This window comes from Solanum verrucosum, unplaced genomic scaffold (assembly GCF_900185275.1).
Source record: "Solanum verrucosum unplaced genomic scaffold, falcon-dt-bn FXZP01000253.1, whole genome shotgun sequence".
NCBI lineage: Eukaryota > Viridiplantae > Streptophyta > Magnoliopsida > Solanales > Solanaceae > Solanum > Solanum verrucosum.
Window position 1 is genome coordinate 4916933 of NW_026019984.1, and position 26346 is coordinate 4943278.

At 38.5% G+C, this 26346-nt stretch overlaps 1 protein-coding gene across 1 annotated transcript in view; it reads left to right on the forward strand.

Moving 5' to 3' along the window:
• The first annotated feature begins 390 nt into the window (after window positions 1-390).
• Window positions 391-26346, forward strand: part of LOC125818061 (uncharacterized) — a 36293-nt gene continuing 10337 nt past the window's right edge. The window contains exons 1-10 of the mRNA XM_049497571.1: window positions 391-2726; window positions 2968-3207; window positions 4182-4311; window positions 5023-5175; window positions 5307-5551; window positions 5634-5703; window positions 15486-15692; window positions 23436-23668; window positions 24841-24919; window positions 24995-25129. Of these exons, the coding sequence (XP_049353528.1) occupies window positions 526-2726; window positions 2968-3207; window positions 4182-4311; window positions 5023-5175; window positions 5307-5551; window positions 5634-5703; window positions 15486-15692; window positions 23436-23668; window positions 24841-24919; window positions 24995-25129 (3693 nt within the window). The 5' untranslated portion in view covers window positions 391-525. The remainder of the gene's footprint in view (window positions 2727-2967; window positions 3208-4181; window positions 4312-5022; window positions 5176-5306; window positions 5552-5633; window positions 5704-15485; window positions 15693-23435; window positions 23669-24840; window positions 24920-24994; window positions 25130-26346) is intronic.

Below are 26346 nucleotides of genomic sequence, written 5' to 3' on the forward strand. Positions count from 1 at the left end.
ATATCCCGTCTCTCTCGCTTTATACAAACACAAATTATACATTCGTGTTCGTATAAAGTGTGAGAGAGATTGACAGAAGAGAAACGAGAGAGAGATTGAGAGGCGAGTGAGAAAAAGAGGAGAATGACGAGCGGGATTCCAGAGAGAGGAAGAGAAGAGAGGAGAGGCGAGAGAGAATGTAATTATAGTTAGAAGTAAGTTCTGGATTGTAATTAATGCAAACTATAACTATATTAGCTAATTAACTAGTATATGTTTTATTAGCCACTAAATTTTCCCAAAATAAAAAGAAGTATACAGTATTCACTCACCAAGGTAAAATTTTTGTTACCCAGCAACAGTAATTAAATTAAACAACAAATTTGAAAAATTAAGTCAAAAAATAAAAAAACATAAAAAAAAGGGAGGACACCCTCCTCAACAAGCTTCTTTTGATTTATCCCACAAAGGAAGCAATTTCATGATAATCCAAGATTCTTGAAAAATTGATCACAAGTAAACGCCGGCCGTCAGATTAGATGACATATGTCGCCGGCGTTGACCGACACCGGAGATTTGCATCTACATAAAGGTCAGTTTTTTAACGCTCAATCTTCATATAATAATCATTCAGAGCACATAATAGCTTCAATGGATCACAATCTTGGGTTCACTCCATCGGATTCGAATCCATCTCCATTTGGTTCTTCTGCTCCCTCAAGGCTGCCAAAACCCAGATTGTGTAAAAAGAAATACACGGGTTCTGATAGAAAGGACCAAATGTTCAACCCTTTTAAGGGTGTTGGGGAAATTCAAGAAATGAACATGGATCATGTGGAGTCGGTTTCTGGGGAATTTGGGAATGTGGGTTTTGCTTCTGGGGTTGATAGGGGTAGTGGGGATGTTGGTAATGGAGGGTTTGTTTTTGGAGCTAGTAGAAATAGTGGTATGTTTGGAGCATATTTGAGCAATTATCAGGGATATATAGGGGAAGGAACACTTCCTGTTGATGAAATGAGGAAACTGAATATTGAAAGTGAGAAGAAAATGAATGTGGGTGGTGGTGTAAACAATGTGGTTGCTGGTGCTGATATGGGATTTGTGTTTACGGGTGGCGATGCAAAACTTGATGAAATGGTTAGCAAGGAGGTGGAGAACAAGTTAAATATCAAAAGTGAGGGAAGTGTTGACACTTCACGTAATATGGACAGTGTAAAATCCAAGTATAACGTGTTTGGCAGCTTCTCGAGTAGTGAAAATGTTGATAGTAAAATTGGTGGGGGTGTAGGGGATGAACTCTTGAATGAGATGAACAAATTGAATATCAAAGGGAGAACTGAGAATGACATGAACGACTATGCATATAAGGAAAGAGGCTCTCTAGGTGGAAAATCGGAGACCTTGCTCCATGATAAGATGAAAAACATGCATATAAATAAGCCTACGGGTTATGTTTCTAATGAGAATGTAAAAGTTGATTCAAGTTCAAGTGACCCTAGTGGAAATGCTGTTAATAAGAGTTCCAGTGGAATTTCAGATTCAATTCCTTCAGGATTCTCATTTCAGGCAGGGACACAGAATAATCAGTTTACTAATCAGGTTCATCCAGGCTATCATAGTGGTACAAGTTCAACCTCCTCATTCCCCTCCTTTAATATCCCTGGTGAATCTATGATGGGTACTTTTGAATCACCATCAACTGATAGAACTGGAAAGAAGGTTGAATTTAATTTCAGTACTAAGTCTGATGGCAAGCCAATGCAAAATCTTATACCAACTGTTAAAGGAAGCTTAAATAAGAAAGTTGAAACTAGAAGGGAAGCAACTAGAGATCCCAGATACAAGAAAAAGAAAATGAAACCTAAGCAAACACTCTCAACGCCAGTGAACTTTGCTCATGACTTTGCCCTCAGAGGAAGTTCAGAAGAGAATGCGGAACCTTCTGAACCTTACTCACCTATGGATATTTCTCCATATCGTGAAACACCGGCAGATAATACACTTTCAAGAGGAACTTCTGTGGCTTCTGATGAGTCGTTCATTCTAAATGAGAATTATGGATCTAGTGATACCCGTCCTGCTGTTTCAAATGATGGAACAGATGAAGATCTGATAGATGCAACAGAACGCATGAATATTAATGAAAATGATGTGACATGTAGTGAGACACAAGAAGTAGAATCGAGACACTCTAGTCATCATGGTGTAGATATGGACGGTCCTTCTGAAGAGTCTATATCTATATCTGGGGCTGAGACTGAAAGCTTCAAATCTGCTACAGAGCATTTAGATTATAGTACTGATTCTTTCATAACTGCAGCAGATACTGAAGTGACTTCTAAATCAACAATTGAGAGACAAGATAGTGACGGGGGAAGTCAGTTTAATGTTGCTTCAAATTTTGAAGAGGCTTGCCAGGGTAGCTTCATATTTGCTGCACCCTCTGTTGCTCAAAATCAGGTTGCAACAGCAACACGCCAACAGAAGAAGAAAAATCGAACGAAGCTCATTAACGATTCGTGTAGTTCAACTACAAAATTGTCTTACTCATCGTCACCTGGGCAATTTTTTCAAGTTTCTGGATCATCTCCTCTTCCATCTCCAACTCAGAGTAAGAAAGGAGATATACCTACTATGATAAGCCATAGCCAGGGCAACAATGAACAATCTAGGGTCAAGGAAGTCAACCATGAAACAGTTGCTGCAAGCATGGCAGCTCAGGAAGCTTGTGAAAAATGGCGATTGAGGTACAAGTTACTGTTTTTTTAATCATGGAGGGGTCTACCTTGATCAAAGTCAGGATGAAATTTTGGGCCTATACTGTTACTGGATTGACTCTGAATTAGTAACGTGTTGTATTTCCTATCATACATGCCAATTTCTTCTTCTTCTTCTTCTGTTCATTATTAGGGTGTGATTGTTCAGTCACTTATTCCTTTTGGTGTATCTTTATCCGAAGTTCATACTTGTGATATGAATTTATATCAGGGGGAATCAAGCCTATGCAAATGGGAACTTATCTAAAGCAGAGGAATGTTACACACAAGGATTGAACTGTGTGTCCGAAAGTGACGCATCTAAGAGCGGTCTTCGGGCTTTAATGTTATGCCATAGCAACCGTGCAGCAACACGCATGTCCCTCGGAAGAATGAGAGAAGCACTAGAGGATTGTATGAAGGCTGCTGCATTAGATCCGAACTTTTTCAGGGTCCAAGTTCGAGCCGCAAAGTAAGCTCTATGCGTTATTAGTTTTACCTTCTCTTTGTCATAAGTTCCTTTAGTCTCTATATCGTATAGGTCTAGCTTCCTCTTACCTTTTTGAAGATTTGGTTTGCTGACAGAAGTTTGATCACTGACCTTTAGTATGCATAAACATGTCTGTTTTAAACAATCACAGTGCATGAAACACATAAAATGTTGTCTTGAAGAGTAGCTCACCATTCTGTCATTCTTGTTGGGTAAACTTTCTATGGGATGCCCTTTTAACAAAACCCTTCTTTAATGTGATAAATTAGTTTTTTTTTATAACTTGGAAATCACAAGGGCCAGCGGCGCATGCTTCAATACTTGGTGGATAATGTCTGCCTTTCTACCCTTGTTCTTAAGTATCAGGCTTCTGTTCGCAGCATAGTTCAAATCTGTGACATCCACCTAACCTACACATCACGCTCTGCGCTCGTACCACTAGACCAAAGCCCTAGGGCTAATGTGATAACTAGTTATTGGTTGTTATCACTGAAGCATCAGCATTCTTGTACAACTTCGTTGAAAAGACTCATTTGAGAAACTGAACGTCAGTATACATCTTTAGGTTCTTCTTTTAAATACCTCTGGATCTCTGTCTTCAGAAATGTTGTGCATTTATTCAACTCAATGGTACAGCTTTACTCTAGTGTTTTCTGTCTGCTGGATTCAAGGCTTATAAAAAGCTCCCAACTTTCTCGCTGAGCTAAATATATAATTTGAAGCTTCTCAAGTTTTAGCTAGTCTTAGAAATTTCTGCGGTTCTATTTACAGCTTTAAGTCTCACAAGCTTTCTTCAGCAGTCTTAATGCCATTTGAATGTTGTGGGCAGTTGCATTCCAGCATCCAGTAATAGTAGTGTTAATACATCTCATCTAAAGAAATAGTAATGTTAATACAATATATTAAAAAGTAGATACTTTCTTTTTGTAACTGTGTTTTGTTATGCATTTTCTTAGCTGTTACCTTGCCCTTGGGGAAGTCGAAAATGCATCAAAGTTTTTCATGACATGCTTGCAACATGGGCCAGAGGCGTGTGTGGATAGAAAGATATTGGTGGAGGCCTCGGAGGGCTTGGAAAAAGCACAGGTACAATTATTAACTTCAGTAATTTGCTTTACATAATTATCAAACTCATCTTTTGCAGATTCTCTCCCTAGACAGGTACCACCTTTACTGCTCCTTTATCTAAATAGTCTTAGCTGTGTTTTTCTTGCAATTATTACCTCAACATTACACATGTAATGTCATTTATGCCCCAGCTTGTTTTAAATTCACCAGTTGTTTGGTGAAAGAAAAAGAGAAGAAAACTTGCAAATTATGGATTTCATAATTTCAGGGTTTGAAAGATACTATCTGGAATTTTTAGCCATAGAAATTTTGAGCATCTCAAGCATGTTCCATGAACAACTTGCTTATGTAATCCCTATAAAATGCAAGGTAATTTAGATTTCCCAAAATTGAATAAAAGAAGAGAGAATAGGGACAAGATGAACACAAGTAGAGAGGGTGCATTTAGGTATCTGTTGCTAGATTAATTTCTTATATATGGCACTCCTGTTTTTTATACCATAGCTATTATTTCGCTAAGAAAAGAAAAATAGAAATATGTGGAAAGAATAGGTTATTTTACTTAGATTCTGGTCTTGCCATTCTAGTTGAAGCTTTAATTTTGATTTTCTTTGTTCAGCTTCCTGGATAATAATGCTTAAGAAACTTGTGAATGCTCAACAAACAAAATGAGCTTATCTTAATAAAATGAAAAGTTGAAAGCTAATTGGTCTTTTCCAATGCCCTCAGAGGGTATCAGAATGCATGAAGCAGTGTGTGGAACTATTGCAAAGACGAAGGCAAAGTGATGCAGAGTTGGCCTTGGGTGTGGTCTGTGAGGCTTTGACAATAAGCACCTATTCGGAGAAACTACTCGAATTGAAAGCAGATGCTCTTCTTATGGTTTGTGTCATTGAACTATGAGACTGTAAAATTGAATTTTGGCTGCTTAAAATTTGTTACATTGCGCCATGTGTTCCTGAAATCTTTTGAATTTCTTAAAATAAATTAATTTTGTTGAGTTTAATGAACAGCTGCGGAGGTATGAAGAGGTGATTCAGTTATGTGAGAAGACACTTGAATTGGCTAAGTCAAATGCTCCGCCATATAATTTCAGTTACCAGTCATCAGAGTTAGATAGTGCGATCACAGAGAGAAGTGCTTCCTCTGGGCTCTGGTGTATTTCTAAAATAGTGAAGTCATACTTTTATCTCGGGAAGCTTGAAGAGGCTGATAATTTTCTGAAGAACCAAGAGAAATCGATGTGTCTAATGGAAAGGTGGCTTCTATATTGTGGAATATATCTTTATCCTCTTTTTACATTAGGTATTAGCTTACAGTCATATAATTTGAATTTGCAGTAGTGGACTCAAGAATTTAGAAGCTGTTGTTCCTCTTGCTGTAACAATACGTGAGCTCTTGTGCTTTAAGGTGAGTGCACTTTGTGCTTTATGATCTTTCCCCTTTTAAACAAGCAGCTATCACTTGTTATATTTATCTTATTCCTAGGTTTCATACTTGTATTTATATATTCCATCATAGAAAAAAATATATACATTTATTTTTTATTAACTAAATGTAGCACCTAGATTTGAACTATAGGTCATTATTTTCAATGGAACTAGCAAAATTATTTACCTGTTAATACTTTTGAAAATCTTCTGGGATGAAATCTGAAAGGAAAATGAAATAGCAATGACTGAACTACTGAAGAGAAAAAACAATTATGGTCTCTAGCTGAATTAGCTAGTTAGAAGTCGTGATAAATGAGAGTGATAGAAGGTATCGAGCAAAGGCGGAAATTTTATTTAAGGTTGTACCTTTGAATCTGTAGGACCTTAAGTTTGCTAGACTGCTGTAACAATACTAAGTTGCACCATTTGGGGGAGCCCGAGTTATGGTATGTGAAGTAACAGCATACGAGGCTCACTGCCTTAGCTAGCACCTTTTTACAGGGCCAATTAGATCAGCTTGGGCCAATTTGGTCTCCACTCAAATCTTGGGTAGTTGAGTTGGGATTCGGTGGCCGTGTCTCAACTGACCCATTCAGGCTAATGTACACACACACACACACATATGGTTTCTTACACATTGAAGTGTAAGAATACTCACCATGGCAGAAGTTTAATTTGAAGCCTTTAAAATTGTATGTTTTACAAGTGGTCATTCATGGATGGCTGGTTGTGAGAGAATGACTTGAATTCATCTTTAGTTTATTATATTAAGGGATTTGTCCGTTTTGTTTAAATGCTTGGAAATTATTTCAAATAAGTGTTTGTTATGAGATTGACCCATTATTTCAACTTCAAATCTGATATGGAATTTGATGTTTGAAGAACAGCTGTTAGGACTTTTTCAAGCTCTCACTCAGAAGACTTCAATTGTGTTTTCATGTCCAAACCCAACTTCAACTTCCAACTACTACTACTTCTTTTAAGTATTAACCAATTCATATCCAAAGTCCTACTAAATATTGTCCTTGTTATCATTACTCTTTTTTCAAGCTTCTTGAAGTGTTTTTGGTTGGTCATCCTTTGGTCAATCCTGAATTTCCTTGCAAAGCTTTCGTGTTTGCTGTTAGTTTTTTTTTCTTTTTGGAGAAAGGTGTTACTAGCTATTCTTGTGCAATATGAGATTTAAGCGGCATGGTATTTTTTCTATTTTTGAAGTTTAGTCCCTTAACTGACTCTTGGAAAATAAATTTATTTGTTGCCTTGCTTTTTTTTGGTAAGCTCCTAGTACGAGAAAACTACTGCAGTTAGTAACCATTGTACCCTTTCAGAAAAGAAGAAAAAAATAGATGCAACAAAACTGTATACTGAGTAAGCCTATAAGGTTATCCTCGTTCTTGTCAATTCTCAAAAAATATCCCCATTGTTGTGACTATATGAGGTACAATTATCTGCATCATCTGTTTGTGTTTGTAGTGAAAAACCAGAGTCTATATTGATCAGGCTAGAAAGAAATGTGAGCTCTTTCTCTCCTTGTAGATAGAATCTCAATGATGTTTCTCTCCTAGGCACTAATTTCGAGGTAAAGGCCTAGCTCAATATCTTTCTCTCTCCTCCTCTCCGGTGATCCTTCTGATCACCGGAATTTACCTTCTCCTTTCTCTCTCTCTATCTCTTTCTCCTTTCTTTACCGTTAGATGGATAACACTATCTACTTCGCAGCCGGATTCAAATCCTATGACATCAGGAGCTGCAGGCGACTGGTATGATTGGACTGAAAGAAGCATAAACTCCATCACAAGAACAACCTTTAATGCTGAAGCAATGGAATGGATCTCTCAGATGCTTCGGGAGGCTTCAAAAACAAGGGGGAACACGGTGCTTAGATGGAGGAAAAAGGATGTTTTTTCAGAAATTTATTGTGCCCGTAACTATAACAAATACGGAAGGTATATCAGCTTGATAAACGTAAAAGGCAGAAGAAGGGCAATGATTATCATTCCGAATTGACTCTCAACTCAGGATGGTCAGGAATTGCAGAAAAGATTGGGAGATTTATTAGCAGCCATAAGTATGTGGGGAACATAGGAGTACACAGGTTGGTGGATAAAAAAATCCCATATGCAGAAATACTAAGGAGCATTAAATGGGCCAATAAGGGGAGTGATGGGCATAGGGAAGAGGGGACAATCAAGAGGGGAGATAGAATCTGCATTAATGACGATGCAAGCTCGTACAGTGAAGTGTTGAAGAAAAGTTTAGTGGGAAAATTCGTGACCACAAAGGGTGAACTTCCAACCTCAGCAGACATCAGAAGGTGGGCGAATGGCCTTTGGAAACAGATCCACGGCATTAATATTTACGAGATAGGGAATGGCTATTTCCCATTCGAGTTTTCCTCCATAATCACGGCGGAACAAGTAGCAGAAGGTGACTGGAGTTGGAGAAATTCTCCTGTGCTATTTCAATGGTGGAACCTGACGATATGTACATCATCGGCGACAAAAAGTGCTAGAACAACATGGATCAGGATTGTGGGTTTGCCCCTTCAGTTCTGGTCCCAAAGTACTTTCAAAGCTATCAGAGATTTTTGTGGAGATTGGATCGAAACAGAGGAAGAAACACAGTTACGGAACCATCTTAAATGGGCGAGAATCAAGGTTGAAGGAGATGGCTCTAACGTACCCAGAGAGGTCACGATCGATGATGGCAGCCTCTGGTACACTATGCAGATCTGGACCGAAAGTCCGGCAAGGGTGGTCGCCGGAGAAGATCAGATTCAAAAAGCTCATCTGAAAGTGGATGGTCCATAAGGTTTATACCAAAGGTTTGTGGGAGGGACTGCACTTTGTCCAAGGACAAGTCAGCCGTAGCTGACCAGCCACGTGATATTGCAGAAACAAGTGTGGGAGGGCTTAAAAGTCCAACCCTAACTGTGGGCCAAAAAACTTTGGATCATGGCCCAAAAATAAACTTGGGCCTCAATTTTAAAGGTGGTCTAGATTTGACCTCTCAGTTTAAGGGGAAAACATGTGAGGGGCACGAGAACTTAAGGGACAAAGGAGAGTTTGACTAGCCTTAAAACATTAGCGACACAATGTCTCAAAGCTTTCAGTGCTTGGGAATCAGCGTCAATGGAGAACAAAATTGAGCCAACATCAAATTCTGAGCTGAGAGAGAACTTCGACAAGCAACATAACGCAACAATCCAAAGTAGAGTTGATAGCAGCCTGGGAAACCAATTACAAGAGGCAGGGGAAAGCTCGAAGCTGCCTGAAGATGTTGATGATGAACAGTGCTTGCAAATACAACAGATTCATGATGTTGAACCAGTGTCTACGAATATGCCTGAGATCCGACAAGACGTAGGGGGTGAGGCATCGCAATGGATTAATGCTCACATCATGAAACTCAGTGCCAATTACGGGGTGGCTTTCGAAGGTTTTAGGGATGAAACACATGCCCTATTGATGAAAATAGATGAAAGAAAGGTAGCACTAGAGAACAAGAAATCAGACAACTCAACTGCCACTCCCAAAAATAGGGGAATTGGAAAATATGAGCAAAAAAATTTACAATCATGTCTGAATCAGCAAGTGGAGGGATCTAGGACAAAAGGGAGAGTTTTAAATTTGACCTTTAAATGAAGATAAAATTACTTTCATGGAATGTAAGGGGGATTAACAATATTTGCGCAAGAAATCTTTTTAGGAGTGCTATGCTCAAGTGGAAGGCAGATGTTTACTGCCTTCAAGAAACAAAGGTAAATAAGGAAGTGGATAGTCTTGCCAAACAACTATGGCCCAGCAGGTGGATGCGATGTGGGTATATGGAAACCGATGGAAGTAAGGGGGGCATCCTAATTTTGTGGGATTGTAGAGTAAGGAAAGGTAGCCTAGTGGAGATAGGACAATTTTCAATTACCTATAAATTTGAAGCAATGCAGGATTCCTTCAGCTGGTTTCTTACCGGTGTGTATGCCCCTCACATCAGAAGTGAGAAGCTAGAGTGCTTGGAAGAGGTGACAACAGTTCGACTCTGTGAAGGATCTTGGGTGGCATGCGGGGACTTCAACACAGTCAGAACCATGGCAGAAAGGAGAGGTTGTAGCAGAATCACTAATGTGATGGCTGATTTTTCCAAGTGGATTGATGAGATGAATTGCATTATCCTTATTTGTGCGGGGGGAATTTCACCTGGTTTCGAGGGCCAAATCACCACAGTGCTGCTCGATTAGATTGATTTCTCTACTTCGTAGAAAGGGAGGAGTTCTTCAAAAACATTAAACAAATGGTTATGCCTAGAGTGACTTCGGACCACTGTCCTATTTTGCTGCAATGTGGTGATTGGGAAAAACAGAGACCCTACTTCAAGTTCAAAAATTGGTGGCTCGAGATAGACGGTTTTCGGGAACTAGTGCATAAATGGTGGAATGAATTTGAAGTGATAGGAAGCCCTGATTACGTGTTAAGTCTGAAGTTAAGGATGCTGAAGAAAAAAATCACAGAATGGAGCAAATTAGCTTGTGGCGGACTGGATATTAAGAAGAGAAATTTTCTAGCTGAGTTGGCTGATATTGATTTGGTTCAGGATACTAGGGCTCTAAATGAAGACGAAATGATTGTTAGAGCAACTGTCTTGGTTGAGCTCGAAAAAACTGGCAAAAAATGAGGAAGCTAGATGGAGACAAAAATCTAGAGTTCTATCGCTAAAACAGGGTGACAACAACACAATTTTTTTCCAAAGGATGGCAACGACACACGAGATATAATGCTATCGACAAACTGGTAATCAGGGGGGAGGAAATCAAAGACTCAGACCAAATCAAAGTGAGCATGATTGAGTTCTACAAGAACTTGTACTCTGAATCAGAAGGCTGGAGGCCTGCTTTTGGGATTGCTAACTGTCCTAGAATCTCCTAGGAAGATCAAGAGTGGCTGCAAAGGCCATTTACTGAAGTTGAGGTATTGGGTATTATCAAACAGTGTGATGGTGACAAAGCTCCGGGTCCAGACGACTTTACAATGTGTTTCTTCAAGGAATGTTGGGGGACCTTGAAAGAGGACCTAATGAAGACAATACAAAATTTTCATCAAAATGAGTTTTTTGAGAAGTCATTCAATGATACGTTTTTAGCACTTATTCCTTAGAAGCAGGGAGCAGAAGAGTTGAAATACTTCAGACCAATAAGTCTAATTGGTGGAGTCTACAAAATTATAGCCAAGCTCATTACTGAGAGAATGAAGAAGGTTATGGGGACTCTGGTTGATGAACACCAAATGGTCTTCCTGAAGGGCAACACTTCTGGCAAATGAGTTGGTAGACTCAAAGGTGAAGCAAAATGTACCAGGAGTGCTATGCAAGCTTGACATTGAGAAGGCTTACGACCACGTAAATTGGGTTTTCCTTCTCAAAATATTGAGAGATATGGGGTTTGGCAACAAATGGATTAACTGGATCAATTTTTGTATCTCCACTGTGAAATTTTCGCTCATAATCAATGGCAGTCCAGAAGGCTTTTTCCAATCACAGAGAGGGCTCAGACAAGGTGACCCCATGTCACCTTTTCTGTTCATCCTAGCAATGGAGGGCCTGAACTTCATGATCAGGAGAGCAAGGGAGAATGGATGGATTAGAGGTTTCTGTGCTAACAGAACTATGGGTAATGCTATGGAGATATCTCATCTACTTTATGCAGATGACTCCCTAGTTTTTTGTGAAGCTGAAGTTACACAAATAAGGCATTTGAGAGCTATCCTAACCATTTTTGAAGGCGTTTCAGGGCTCCATATTAACTGGCAAAAAAGTTGTCTCTACCCAGTCAACCAAGTGCCTAATATGCAGATCCTAGCAGAGAACCTAGGGTGTCAAGTGGCTTCCCTACCTACTAAATACCTAGGTATGCCTCTCGGAGCAAAGAATAAGGAGCTGGAAGTGTGGAATGAGATTCTGTAAAGAAGTGAGAGGAAACTAGCAAAATGGAAAAGTCTAGCAAAATGGAAAAGTCTAGCAAAATGGAAAAGTCAATATCTGTCTTTGGGCGGCAGACTAAATCTTATAAAATCAGTCATGGATGACCAACCTACTTATATGATGAGTCTGTTCCCTCTACCAGTCAGCATAGAGAAAAAAATCAACAAGGCAAGAAGAGTATTTCTATGGCTGGGCAACAAAGAGAAGAAGGGGTACAATCTAGTCAAATGGGATAAGGTGACCCTGAGCAAAGAGCAGGGTGGACTAGGCATAAAGAAGTTACGTGCACATAACGGAAGTTTACTGAAGAAATGGTTGTGGAGATTTTGTTGTGAAGATATGGCACTTTGGAGGAGATTCATTTCACAGAAATATGGGCTCCTGAATAGCTGGATGACTGAGGAGGTGACTGGTACATTTGGGTGTTCTGTGTGGAAAACAATTAGAAGACTGTGGCTCTGCTCTAGTAATAATCTGAAGTAAAAAATTGGTAATGGGGAAAAGACTTAATTTCTGGAACGAATTGTGGATTGGGGAAGAAAACTTGAAGACTACCTTCCCAGATATGTATATTTTGAGCTTGCAACAGATGGACAAAGTGGCACAAGTGTGGAGTCCTCAAGGGTGGAACTTGATTTTTAGAAGGGCCTTAAATGACTGGGAGATAAACAGAATGGCTGAATTGCTGCAGGTCCTAAATTTTTTCCTAGGAGTAAATGCAGGTCCTGATATGCCAGTCTGGAAATTGCACAACAAGGGGTCCTTTACGGTGAAATCATGCTACTGGAGACTGAATTACAGTCGCACAATGAAAAGCTATCTGGCCATGGAAACTGGTCTGGAAGGTTAAAATCCCTCTCAAAGTTTCATGCTTCATCTGACTGGTGATCAGGAGAGCCTGTTTAACCCACGAAGTACTACAGAGAAGAGGTGTACAGATTTGCTCAAGGTGTTTTATGTGTGAGAAAGAGGCAGAGATAGATAGTCACTTGTTCTTGCAATGCCGAACAACTGCAAATCTGTGGAACATGTTTTTTTGTATTGTGAGAAATATAGGAAAAGAAATTATTGAATTGTGTTGTTGTGTCTACATTATTACATTGAGACCTATTTATAGACACTACAATACAATCCTTTACCAAGTAGGATACTATTTACTATTCCTATTTCTATTTGTATTCCTATTCCTATTCTAAATAGGATTGTATAAACCTATTCCTATTCTAATAGGATTTTGTATAAACCTATTCCTATTGTAATAGGATTGTATAAATCTGTTCATGTTCTAACACTCCCCCTCAAGCTAGTGCATACATTTCATGTACCTAGCTTGTTACAAATGTAATTAATACGAGGACCGATGAGGGGCTTGGTGAGATATCTACAAGTTGATTAGTCAACTTGACAAAATTGACAATCAATCTCAATGTGCTTGTCTTCTCGTGAAATACTGAATTTGATGCATAATACCGATAAAACATAGAGTGATAAAATTACAATGTTGAACTTCCCAAACCAAACTTGCAAAGAGTGTTTCAGACCATAGAGTGACTCGCATAATCGACATACATGGCTACTAAACTCCCCTTGAGCAACAAAGTGCTCAAAATCTAGTATGAAGTATATTGACAGTGTTGGAATCAATAGATGAGTCGATATTAAACAAGAAAGTCACCGAAAAATTGGTCGGAACATGCTTATACACCGGAGTATAGATTTGTTGGCTGAAAGTGGTCACAATCTAAGAAATAAAATTATATGGGTAGGGTAGGAATGATGGCATGACCCAACTAGAAAATAGAAATTATATAGGAAAGGTCGGATTGATGGCACGACCATATTAAAAAAGGGAAATAATATGGGTAGGGTTGGAATGATGGCACGATCCTACTGAAAAGGAGAAATTATATAGGTAGGGTTGGAATGATGGCACAACCCTACGCAAATCAGATTTGAGGAGTCATCGGAAAGATGAATGGAACTATGCAAATCAAATTTGAGGAGTCACCGAAAAGACACACGGTGCTATGCAACTTAGATTTGAGAAAGTAGTTCGAAAAAATCCATGGTACTATGCAAATTAAATATGAAAAGTAGTTCGGAGAGATGCATGGTGCTACGTAAGTTAGATACGCAAAAAAAAGGTAGTCACCGGAAGGATGACACAGTGCTACACAAATTAAATATGAAAAAAGTCATCATCGGAAAGATCGCACGGTGCTACACATATAGGATATTAAAAAAGTAGTCACCGGAATGATGACACAGTGCTACACAAATCAGATATAAGAAAGTAGTCACCGGAATGATGGCACGGTGCTACACAAATTAATTATGAAAAAGTAGTCACCGGAATGATGGCACGGTGCTACACAAATTAATTATGAAAAAGTAGTCATCGGAAAGATGGCACGGTGCTACACAAATTAAATATGAAAAAGTAGTCACCGAAAAGATGACACGGTGCTACAAGTTTTGCTAACATAATTGTTGGCCAGACGGGTGACATACATAGGTAATAGCCGCCTGCCAGTAGCGGAAGCTCTTTGATTGTTTACCAAGATCGTAGAGGCTCTGATACCATGTGAGAAATATAGGAAAATAAATTATTGAGACCTATTTATAGATACTAGAATACAATCCTTTACCTAGTAGGATACTATTTACTATTCCTATTTCTATTTGTATTCCTATTCCTATTCTAAATAGGATTGCATAAACCTATTCCTATTCTAATAGGATTGTATAAACCTGTTCCTATTCTAATAGGGTTGTATAAACCTGTTCATGTTCTAACATGTATACTAGGCATAAATTGGGTGATGCCCAGAACCTCCTTTGATTTGCTGAAAAATTGGGAAGGAGTGGGGAGAAGAGGGTCACAAGAAGACTGGTGGAAGAGCATTCCAGCATGCATTTGGTGGACATTATGGAGAGAAAGAAATGAAAGAGGTCATGATGGAATAGCCAACAATTCTCGGAATATCAAGATGAGGAGCCTTAGTCTTTTGTATTTTTGGTGTAAACAGGATATAGTGGGGGAGATAGATAGTTTAGTCGATTTCATACGACAATTGTAAAGTTTCATGTCTAGTTGTTGGTCTTGATGATACCCCGGGTTTGTAAATCCCACCCCATCAGTGATGGGCCTTTTGGTGTGAATATACAGTTACCATCATCAAAAAAAAAAACAAACCAGTCTATATCTACTTTGAATTACTTATTCCTTATGGTCTGTGTCTACTATGAAATTGTAAAGTAGCTCCATTATGATTGTAATGGTGTCATTTGGTGTCCTGCAAGCAGTGATATCCTCTAGATTCAAGTAGGGTGTTATGACTCGTTTTTTCTAGGTTCTACCCTAAGGAACACAGTCAGCTGAGTTTCTTCAGTCAAGTGTGATCTTGTAATGTAGCATGCAGAACTAGTCAATGGCTGCAATATGTGCTATTACCTATCCTGGAAGTATTGTGAGGCCTCATCTTGGCATCTTACTGATTTTGTTGATTAAAGACATACAAATTGAGCCGACTATGACTCTTGTGTATAGTTGCTTTAGACTCTTGTTTGCTTCCGTATGGCCTCTAACTTGTTTGTTCATCCATTAAGGTTAAATGTTTTCCTACCTTTGTTTGACTGTTCATCTTCATTGCATTTTTCTGATTCCTGGCATATCTCAGAGCAAGTACTGCAAAATTTTGTGGTGCCACCCTGAGGAAAAAGTAATGTTAAATACTGAGAAGAACATTTTGCTTTCCATTTCAAGAATATTCGCCCTTTACTATGCAGGCAGCTGGAAATGCATCATTTCAATCAGGAAAGCATGCAGAAGCTGTTGAGCACTATACAGCTGCAGTATCATGTAATTTTGAGTCACGACCTTTCACAGCAATCTGTTTCTGCAATCGTGCTGCTGCATACCGAGGTATGGGTCAAATTTCAGATGCCATTGCAGATTGCAGCCTGGCAATTGCCCTTGATGGGAATTATGCGAAGGTATGGTTCTAAAATGCTCTTTTTGGTGCATCTATTGAATGCAATTTCTCTCTTGGGCATACTGCATTTTCTGGGAATCTTGCCTTGAAGGGAAAACCTTTCAACTACCCTTCTTTTGTTTCCAACATAAACTCCCTCAACTGCTCAGGAAAAAAAGAGAAATGGTTTCCTCTGGTAGTTTATTTATTGCATAAGAGTTGAAAGCTTATACTGTTCAAAATCATTGATATGCTTTCTGCCTTTTTTTTAATGAAGTAAGTTGTTCAATAAAGATGCATCAAGAAGATACTGAAATTACATATGGGAGCACAAAAATAAAGTTAGCTTCTGTACAAAGTCCCAAGAGCTAAAGTGAAAGAACTAACAAAGTCCCAAGAGCTGTACATAACTACTTACAATAGCAAGATTGTTCCAACAAAATAAATTAAGAAGACACTTAGGGAATGTGTTGGAGTTGAATTTCCATCAAAACATCTGTAGTTCCTCTCACTCCAAACACAGTAACACACCAAAAAAATACTTGCAGAGATCTTGATGATCCTATCAACTCTCCATGACACTAAGTTTTATAGGCATCTTTGAATCTAAAAGGCATAACCCAATTGAGTCCAAAAAGAGAGTAGAAATATTCCACAAGTACTTAGCAACTGAACAGTGAGGAAGAGGCGACTAATACTTTCTAAATTGCTTGAGAACATGTAGCACCTGTTCACAAACTGAATACTTCCTTGCTAAGGTTATCTTGAGTTAAACATGACTCATTTAGAACTGTCCAGGTGAAACAAATGATCTTTGTTGGAAGATTCGTCTTCCAGATAAGTTTCCAGGGCCAAAACTCAATGATCTGATCATTGACTGTAACCTGCTTTTACAGTATATAAACCTTCTCTTGAATCACCCCAAAGTAGTCTGTCAACTGCTTCTTCTTCAGGGATGAAATTACCAAGTCTGCACAGTAAATCTAGGAGATCCGGTAATTCCCAATCATGAACATTCCTTCTCAAGTTAGATGTCCAGGTGCTGCCAGTCTATTGTCAGCAATGGTGGAATAGGTTAGGATAGTCTTCCTACAATGTAGAATTGTCAAACCATTGATCAATCAAGAAGGATGAGCTCCATTACCAAATTTGAATCAGATTCTTTGAGAGAACCTCATCCCAAAGTTTGCTAATTTGCTTGCAGGGTCCCACCCCAATTAAAGAGCTAGGAGTTTTAGTGCACAATGGTTTCCAGTTCCTCTGAGCTATACCTCTAGGGCCATTTCATCAACATAATTTTGTTATGTTTTGCAAGATCCTTGATCCCCAGACCACCTTTAAGCTTAGTTTGAATGACTTTGGCCCATTTGGCTAAGTGGAAATTATGATTCTGACTGTTTCCCTTCCACAGAAAGGATCTTCTGATTTTATCAAGCTGGCTTAGCACCTTCCTGGGCGTTGGAAATATATACATGATGTAGGTTGGAATGTTGTCCAACATACTGTTAATCAATGCCAACCAGTCCCTATTGAAAGATACTGCAGTTGCCAAGGAGCCAGCCTCCTTTTCGGGTTTCTCAATGGTCCCATTCGATACATCTGCTGACTTGAATTTAGCCTACAAAATATGTAGTAGGGGATGTGTCAATATTACAACCCATGATACCTGCCAGTTGTTAGGTATTGTATTCCCTGAGCAAGTGACATTATTTAGGATACTAATATGCAGCGCTGAGATGGCTGCAAAGCTAAGCAAGGTAAGGTTGAGGTATAGCACTTGTGACCTATCTGCTTCACAAAAAATCAATGTATCATCTGCATATAGCAAATGAGACACTACCTCCTAATGATGTGCCTACCTTAAAACCTTGAGTCCGTAGCAGCTGGCTAGCTTTGTCAAGTATTTTTTGTGACACCTTCCATTTCTAAAATGAAGAGGAAGGTAGATAAACAGACCCCCCTGCCTAGTACCCTTTTATGGAGAGGAGAAACTAACTGGACTACTATTTACTAAACCTCAGTATTTAATTATGGTAATACTGAACTTTATCCACCTTATTCATCTATTCCGAAAACTCATTTTCATCAACACAGAAATGAGATAAAACTAGTTGATATGGTCAAAAGCTTTCTTCACATCCAGCTTGAATAAGATACCAGAAAGACCACTTTTCAGTCTCCAATCTAGGGATTCATTTGCAATTAAGGCTGCATCAGTCATTTTTCTATTCTTGATGAATGCATTCTGATGTCGAGAGACTAACTTGCCAAAAACTTTCTTTAGCCTTTCTGCTAGTATCTTTGCTTAAATTGTGTATACACTGCTGATGGGACCTATAAGCCTGTAGTCTCTCAATTGCACCGCTCCATTTTTCTTTGGAATAAGAACAATGAAGTAACATTGCACGATCTCACCATGTGACAATTTTGGTGAAAGTGATTAAGAGCTCCTATCACCTCTTTGATTGATATAACCTCGTGACTTTTGGAAAAAAGCCATGATGAAGCTATCTGTCCAGGGCTTTTATCTGGTGCACAAGACATGATTACAGATAACACCTCTTTTTCCTCAAACGTTCTTTTTAGCCAAAACTTTCTCCTCCCATGAAATATTACCAAGGTCATCAAAGTTAGGTTCAGGCCTCCATACTTCATTCTCGGAGTAGTGTTTTTGGTAGTAGCCAAGTATCTTCCTCCTTAATTTGATCCCTGTCTTCAATTATTTCATCTAAATCATCTCCCACCTTGAGTTTATCAATAGAATTATACCCCCTGTGCTAGTTAGTTAGCAATCCTTTGGAAATATTTAGTGTTTTTGTTGCCCTCCTTTAGCCACAAGCATCTTGACTTTTACTTCCAAGATGTTTCTTCAGCCCTAGCCAACTGCTGAAGTTCCACTTTCAGGGACAAATTCTAAGTCCCTCTCCTTGAGAGGGTGCTCTGCTTTCTGTATTTTCTTTTTGGAAGAAATAAGAAGGATGTCATTAACAAAAGCATCAGAAAGAAAATATCAGCTCCCAATATGACAAAAACAGCTATCTACAGAGATCTATGGAGCTGATAAATTCTAAGAATGAATTAACAGTAATTACAGAAGAGAGGGTAACCCAACTAAAAAGACGAACTAAACAACTAGCCTTAAAAGAAGGGACGGGAGTTGAAATGGCATCAGAACATCTTTTGTTCCTTTCTTTCCATAAGCACCACAAAATACAGGCTGGAACCAGTGACCAGATCTATTTTCACGGGCTTCCCAACTTTCCAAGAGCTCAACACTCAACAGGGACTGGGTCTGGATTAGAGTTCTGAGCCTTCCATTGTGTGGCTCCATTGTGTTTGTGGTTGAAGGAGATGTTCAAGAAGATTGGAGACCAGTGCGGCGGCTTCATCGAGACGGAGGAGGAGACTTCCCTTAAGAACCATCTTCACTGGGCTAGAATAAAAGTGGTGGAGAGGGGTTTCGTATACACCATTCCGGTGTGGTGCGAGATTCCGGTCACCGTCAGAAAGGGGGAGATGGAAAAAGAAAATCAAGGTCATTACCTAGCAGGTAATGAAGGGAGACATCCCTATTTTGAGCTTATGTCAGCATAGATTAAGGATGGGCACGTGGGAACCTCGAAGGAAGGGTTTATTTTGAGTGGGGGGGTGCACGTGGCAGAGATTTAAAAGGCAAGGGCAAAAGTAATGACCTAATGGGCCACTCTAGAAGGAAAAATAAATTGGGCCCTTTTCTAGACCCTTTAATTTCAAAAAAGGCCCAAATTTATAATGACCCAGCCCAATCCCTAGACTTAGTTAACATCGAAGTACAAGCATTTACCAAAGCTGGTACTCTCGACAAAATGTCAGCGGAGGAAATCAATTGAAGGGAGAGAAATTTTGCAGATAAGTGAAGATCAAGGAGTAACTACCAGTGTAAAAGATATGGAGGTGTGTTGTATGGCAAGAGAAGTCGAGCTCAACCAAGGAGCTCAAGGGGAAGACTACATTATTATAGAAGAAGAGGTAACCCCTCTGGGTATTCAATTCCAGAAGAGAACAACGCTCAGCTAACCGCGCCGGTCTGGATACAACAACACATTATTCGCCTGAGTAGAGAGTTCGGGGTTGATTTCAAAGGCAGTGAGGAGAAGGCGGCAGAATTATTTCAAAAAATCGACAGTAACAAGCTAGAAAATAAAGTCATCCAGAATGAGCAAAAAGTTCAGAAATGAAAAGGGCTGAATGAGCTGAAGAGTCTAGAACTGGACACCAATTTCATGAGTTATGGCACAAGAAGCAAAGGGGGATTTTTGGCTATCAAAGATCAATGAAGTTAAACATAGTTTCATGGAATGTGAGGGGGCTAAACTGTGAAAGGAGGAGAGGTTTGATAAGGAACATGCTGTTAAACTGGAAAGCTGATGTTGTTTGCTTACAAGAGACAAAACTAGAGGGGGATATTTCCAACATAGAAAAGGAGGTATGGGGCAGTAGATGGACAGACTATGTACAATTGGAGGCTAGTGGAACAAGGGGGGGGGGGAGTAGTGATCATATGGGACAAGAGATTCTGGGAAGGGGAACTGAGTAGTGTTGGGGCATACCCTGTTTCATGTTCTTTGTCTCGAAAAGACCAAGACTTCAAATGACATTTAATGGGAGTTTATGCACCAAATGATAGAGTGGAGAGGGATGAAACCTGGTGGGAGCTAGGTGCTGCAGGGGGCTGTTTTTTGGGCCTTGGGTTTTGTGTGGGGATTTCAATACAGTCAGGTATCCAATAGAAAAAAGAGATGGCATCAGAATAAATAGATCAATGATAGAATTCTGACTTCATTGAAGACATAGGTTTATTAGATATAGATTTATTTGGGGGAAAATACACTTGGAAAAAAGGGGACTGGATTGGATGCAATTTGAAAATTTCCATTAAGAGAGTGCTCCCTTGTCAAGTATCTTTCGAACTAGATATGTTCCCTTTTCCCACCTTTAGAGAAGCATTGCTAAAGAAGACCTCTCATAGCTTCCTTATACCTTTCCAACTCTTGTGCCATTAGAGTTTCTGTCTTGATTAGAGCACCACCATATTTTGCTAGGGTTACCTCCTTAGACCAACTACCTCCTGATTGTATCTCTAGTGCCACTTCAAAATCATACACTTTCCATGTAAGGCCAAGTCTTTAATCCCTAATCCTACATATTGCTTTGGCATAGTGACTTTGGCCCAGTTCACAAGGTGGAACTTGTGCTTACTGTTGCCTTCCCAGGGGATCTTGTCAAGTTGCTTTTGCACCTTGTAAATATTATATAAACACTCAACTTTTAAGATTATTATGTTGCTCCCATAAATGCTCTATTAATGCATTACGGAGTTCATAATGACCATTTTTGTTCTTAATTGTTTTTCTGTATAGCTAAAAATTGTTCAAGTCGGAAATTTTCATCTACCACCATTTTTGTCATTGCAGTTGGAGCTTTTGAAGTATCTTGAATTGGTGCATTAAGATCACACTTTAATAGGGGCATCTCCAACCCATTCTCTATTTTGAATTTTATGCATTCTTCATAGTGAAAAAATAATTATAATTTTAAATTACATATTTAAAGTGATGAAAATAAAAAAAAAACTATATTAAAAAAAGTTAATTTGGGATAAATGTAGTATACTTTTCTTTTTTTTTGGAACCTAGGATAATCCGCAACCGCTACAACCTCTGCCACTGCCTCTGCCCTTCGGGTGAGCACTCTGTGCTGAGCACTTTGTGTGCACTGTGTAATAGCCGGCAAACCACACAGGGGATGTACACCGCACTAGGCAAATCCTATGCGACAGGCTAGACTCAGAAGGCATTGAGGGGGGATCGATCCTGGGTCATCAGTGTGGATGACCACCCTCCAAACCAACTAAGCCATCCCGAAGGACGTAGTATACTTTTCATTAATAGATTTTTAAATGTTTTTGATTTAATTACTCGTTTAACACGTGCACTTTTCATATTTGTGATGCTTATTTTTTTAAAACAATGATAAATAATAATAAAACTAACTTATATCTCAAATATTTTTTTTACGAAACCTCATCAATAAAAATTATAAATTAATATAATAAATATATTACTTTAGAAAATAATTACGAATATTAGAGCCTTATTAATGGTCTTATATGATTTATAATATGTTATTACAAATGTTATATAATATAGGGAAAAAGACCCCCGAACTTTCGTAAATGGTATGTGTATACCCCTCATCCCCTCATTATACTTTTAGGACACCAGTATCCTTACCGTCCAAATTTTGGAGCATATATACCCTTTACACTAACGGTGATACATGTGTCTCAATCTTAACCGTCGATCTAATATTTGTTAAATTTCCTACCCAAAATTAAAAGATCCACCCAAATTAATTTAAAAACCCACCCAAATACATAATACCCACCCAAAAATCCCCAAATCGATTCTCTTAATTTTAGATGGTACTCCAACCCCAAAAATCCTTCTCTTTCTCATTTACTTCTTCTCCCCAAACAAATTTCAAACAAATCTAACCCTAATACTAAACAAAATCCTAATCCTAGTATCAGTCCTGTGTCAATCCTACGATGGCCTTCTTCTCTACACGAAAGAGAAAGATTATCATATCCATTTCAGTCGTTGTGGGCCTTAAACTGTCATATGCACAAGATGTAGTGGACAAAAGAGTTCAGGTTTAATGGTCGTCGGATAAAATCTAATACAAAGGTTGTGTGAACTGTGAAGTCTTTCAACAGTGCTTCCGGTCATGTATAATGATGGTAATGAGTAAATGATTGATTTAGTTAAAGAAAAAATTAAATGGGTCAAGAAACATGTGAGGAAGTTGAGGAGAAAATGGAGGATGATTCTGGGGATGAAGATGGTTGGATGGGTCTTAGGTTATTCTTACTTATAGAAAGGAGAATAGCAATTCTCTAAATTTGGAGAACTACTATTCATTCTCTACTTATAGAGAGGTGAATAATATAAATAGTATTAAAATAATCAAAAAGTGAAATAGAGAGGATGAATAGTAGTTCTCTAAATTTAGAGAATTACTATTCACCTCTCTATAAGTAGAGAATAGAAGGTTTTTTGGAGTTGTGGTTGGAGACCCTATTCTCTATTTCTCTCCAAATATAGAATATAGAGAGTAAAATAGAAATGGGTTGGAGTTGGTCTAATAAGCTATTTTTGTAAGTAAGAGAAACTTATGTTACTTTTTGTTTGAAATTATTTGTTTGTTATTATTGTTTACTATGTGTGTTAAATTTTTACATTTGATGATTTATCAATTACAAGATCAAATTATAAAATTTCATAATCGTAGGCTTTAGATATAAATTATTTGTGAAGTACTTCTCTAGGACTTGTATCAGATGATCTCTTTTCTCCCTCTGTTTTTCCGGTTTGTACATTACTACGAAGAATATAGCCGTAAGATGACTTGAATAGGAATTGTTTCCCCATATGCTTCATGAAGTTCTTTGCTGAGTAAGTTACTGGTTCAAGGATGGTACTTTTATTATTTCTCTCGTATGAACTGGCTGGTAATCACAATAGTTCTTCATGTAGTTCTAAATATTACCCATGAATGTTGCATGACTTCACTCAATTATTTCTGTGATCTAGTACATTGAATTTTTTTAGTTTGGCAGCTTTTTTCTAGTTAAGAAGTGCCCATAGCAATTTTGCTGAGTTAGTATTACCTGATCTTAGGGTACAGTATATCTTCAGTTAAATGTCAACACAAATTACTGCAGGCACTCTCAAGACGAGCTTCTCTTTTTGAGATGATCAGAGATTATGGACAAGCAGCTTCAGATCTTCAGCGACTTGTATCCCTTCTGACAAGGCATATGGAAAATAAAGTAGGTGGATCTGGATCACATAACAAAGTGAGTTCCCTAAATGAGATTCGGCAAACACAACAAAAGCTTTCAGCCATGGAGGAAGAAGACAGAAAGGAAATCCCCTTGAATTTTTACCTCATATTGTAAGTTTCTTAATTCAGTCAAGTTATTGATTTCCAGAACTAATATTCCCTCCATCCCAATTTATGTGGTAGTGTTTGACTAGGTACAAAGTTTAAGGAAAAAAACTTTTGAAACTTATGTTCCAAAGCAAACCATAGACATTTGTGCGGTTATAAATCATCTCATTAAGGTTAAAATGAGAAGTTTAAAGTTAGTTTTTTTCTAAATAAGGAAGTATTGACAGTTTTTTTGGGATAGACTAAAAAGGAAAGTATGACACATTAATTGGGACAGAGGGAGTATTATTTTTGAGTGTTCATTCAATGGAACATTTAGTGGACTGCTTGAGAACATAATTTAGTATCAATGTTAAGTCTGTTGTTTCCTCTCTAGTCTCTACCTTCACAAGGTAGGGGTAAGGTTGCATACCCACCACCCTCCCCAGATGCCACTTGTGGGATTATACTGGGTATGGTGGTATGGTGTGTTGCAAATATGTAGTTGTCTGTCTTATCTTCCTATTTTTCTGCAAATTTCTTGTAGTTCTCTTCCTATGATACAATCCTTTACCAAGTAGGATTCTATATACTATTCCTATTCTAAGTGGAATTGTATATGCTATTCTAACAGGGTAGTTGTCCAGACAGGATAACATCTACTTTGAGCAATCATCAACATATTGGTTGTCAATCCTGTATGATTTATGACATAATCGAAAAGTTGTCTGTTTGGGTCCTTCAGTAATAAAGTATGAGGCAGTGCTTGAGTTGATTACATGTATTTGCTCCATTCCATTTTATACGAAACTCTTTTTTTGGTCCATTCCAAAAAGTTTAAAACACCTTTTTATTTTTGGCAACTCTTTAATTTTCACATTCCCATTTTACCTTTAATGACATGCTATGATATTTAAAAATACATGATATTAAAGGTAGTTTTGGTATGGTATACATTTTTTGATGAGGTAGATTCTTTTATTAATATTGAAAAAAGCTCCCGTATACTAGAGGTATACCAGAAGCTGGAAAATCTACATCACTTTTGGTGTATATATATTAAGTTGGTCTGTCAAACGTTTTTTCTTTCTTTTTTAAACTGTGTAGAAGATATCCCTTCGTGACTAAGAACTCATACAGGTGTATGATTATATACTATGCAATTGCTTTTCTAACAATTGATGCAACAACGACAGGGGAGTTGATCCATCTGTTGGTGCATCTGAAGTTAGGAAGGCCTATAGAAAAGCTGCACTCAAGCATCACCCTGATAAGGTTCTTTGAAGTCCTTTGCTATTTTATTACAGTACTTTATGGTGACTTTATCTGAACATTGTTTTGTTGATCTAGGCTGGGCATTCACTGGCTAGAAATGACAATGCGGATGGACTGTGGAAAGAGATAGCAGAAGAAGTTCACAAAGATGCTGACAGGCTCTTTAAAATGATAGGAGAGGCCTATGCGGTGCTTTCGGACTCTACAAAGGTATGTTTTGATTCATGGTTGTTTGCCTGAGAGTAATTTTTTACCTGGGTATGTTGTTGTTGATCAGAGAATGTGTGATTGCAAGAGGGTGTAAAATCACCAATTTGTTTCTAGCCCTTTTCCCGGTCTTGCGTATTCGTGGATCTTCCCTCGGGTGTAGGCTGGCATGGAATTAGGGGTTGTAGCAAGTTTATGTAAAAAACCTGCTTGATAGTGCGTATTAATTTCAGAGTATAAAATATATTTGAAGATAGATATTTTTTGTATGCCTTATCCCATGTATCTGGTTCCTAGTATCCGGGAGACCGCCGGTGTGGAGCCTATGGAAGTTAGATGTCCTTTTACCCTTCAATGAATTTTTCCTTATTGCTGAAGTCGCCCATCTTATCTGACTGTTGTTTCGAGGAGCTTTTAAGGAAAAACATCTGCTGTAGTAGATCAGCGTATAACTTACACCATATTAAACCGGCTTTACTTTTGTTATAAAAACTAGGAGCAAATTTCCTTGTATCATATTCTACAGGTTATGCAGTAGTCTCTCGTTTGTTGCTTCTCTAATGGCTCTAACCCACTGTCTTATAATCTTTCTGCTTCGCTTAAACCGAATTATTGAAATCAATATTTCCAAGTAAAAATCCAAACAGTCTTAGAGTTAAACATCAAATTAGAAGCAAAGAACTGATAGGAGAACACAGATTAGGAGACTTAAAATCTGGGTGGTGTTGGGGAAAAAAATAATCTGGAAATTGCAGAACTTGTTTGTTTGGCAAAGAAACAAAAATCCCTAAGAAGAGAGCCATCATTAAAGTAGGTTTTAGGGAAGAGGGGAAGATGTGATATGTATTCAAGAAACAAAAATGGAGTTCATGTCGGGTAGCATATTAGAAGTATGTGGGGGGGAGGGGAGGGGAAGGTGTGTGAAGACGATTATATTCCGGTTCAGGGTAGTGCGGGAGGAATTCTAATCCTTTGGGATGATGGAAAGGTAGAGGGTATGGAGGTTACAAGTGGGAGTTCATGTTAAGGGTGTGATTAAGAAATATTAGCAATGGAATGGAGTGTAGGGGGAAAAGGAGACCTTTCGGGCAGAGTTAGGAGATGGAATGGAGAGGTGGGACATACCTTGGGTGCTAGGAGGGATTTTAATACTATACGATTCCCGAAGGAAAGGATTGGGTGTAGGGTGGTGTCCATGCTCATGGATGGAGGAGTTCTAA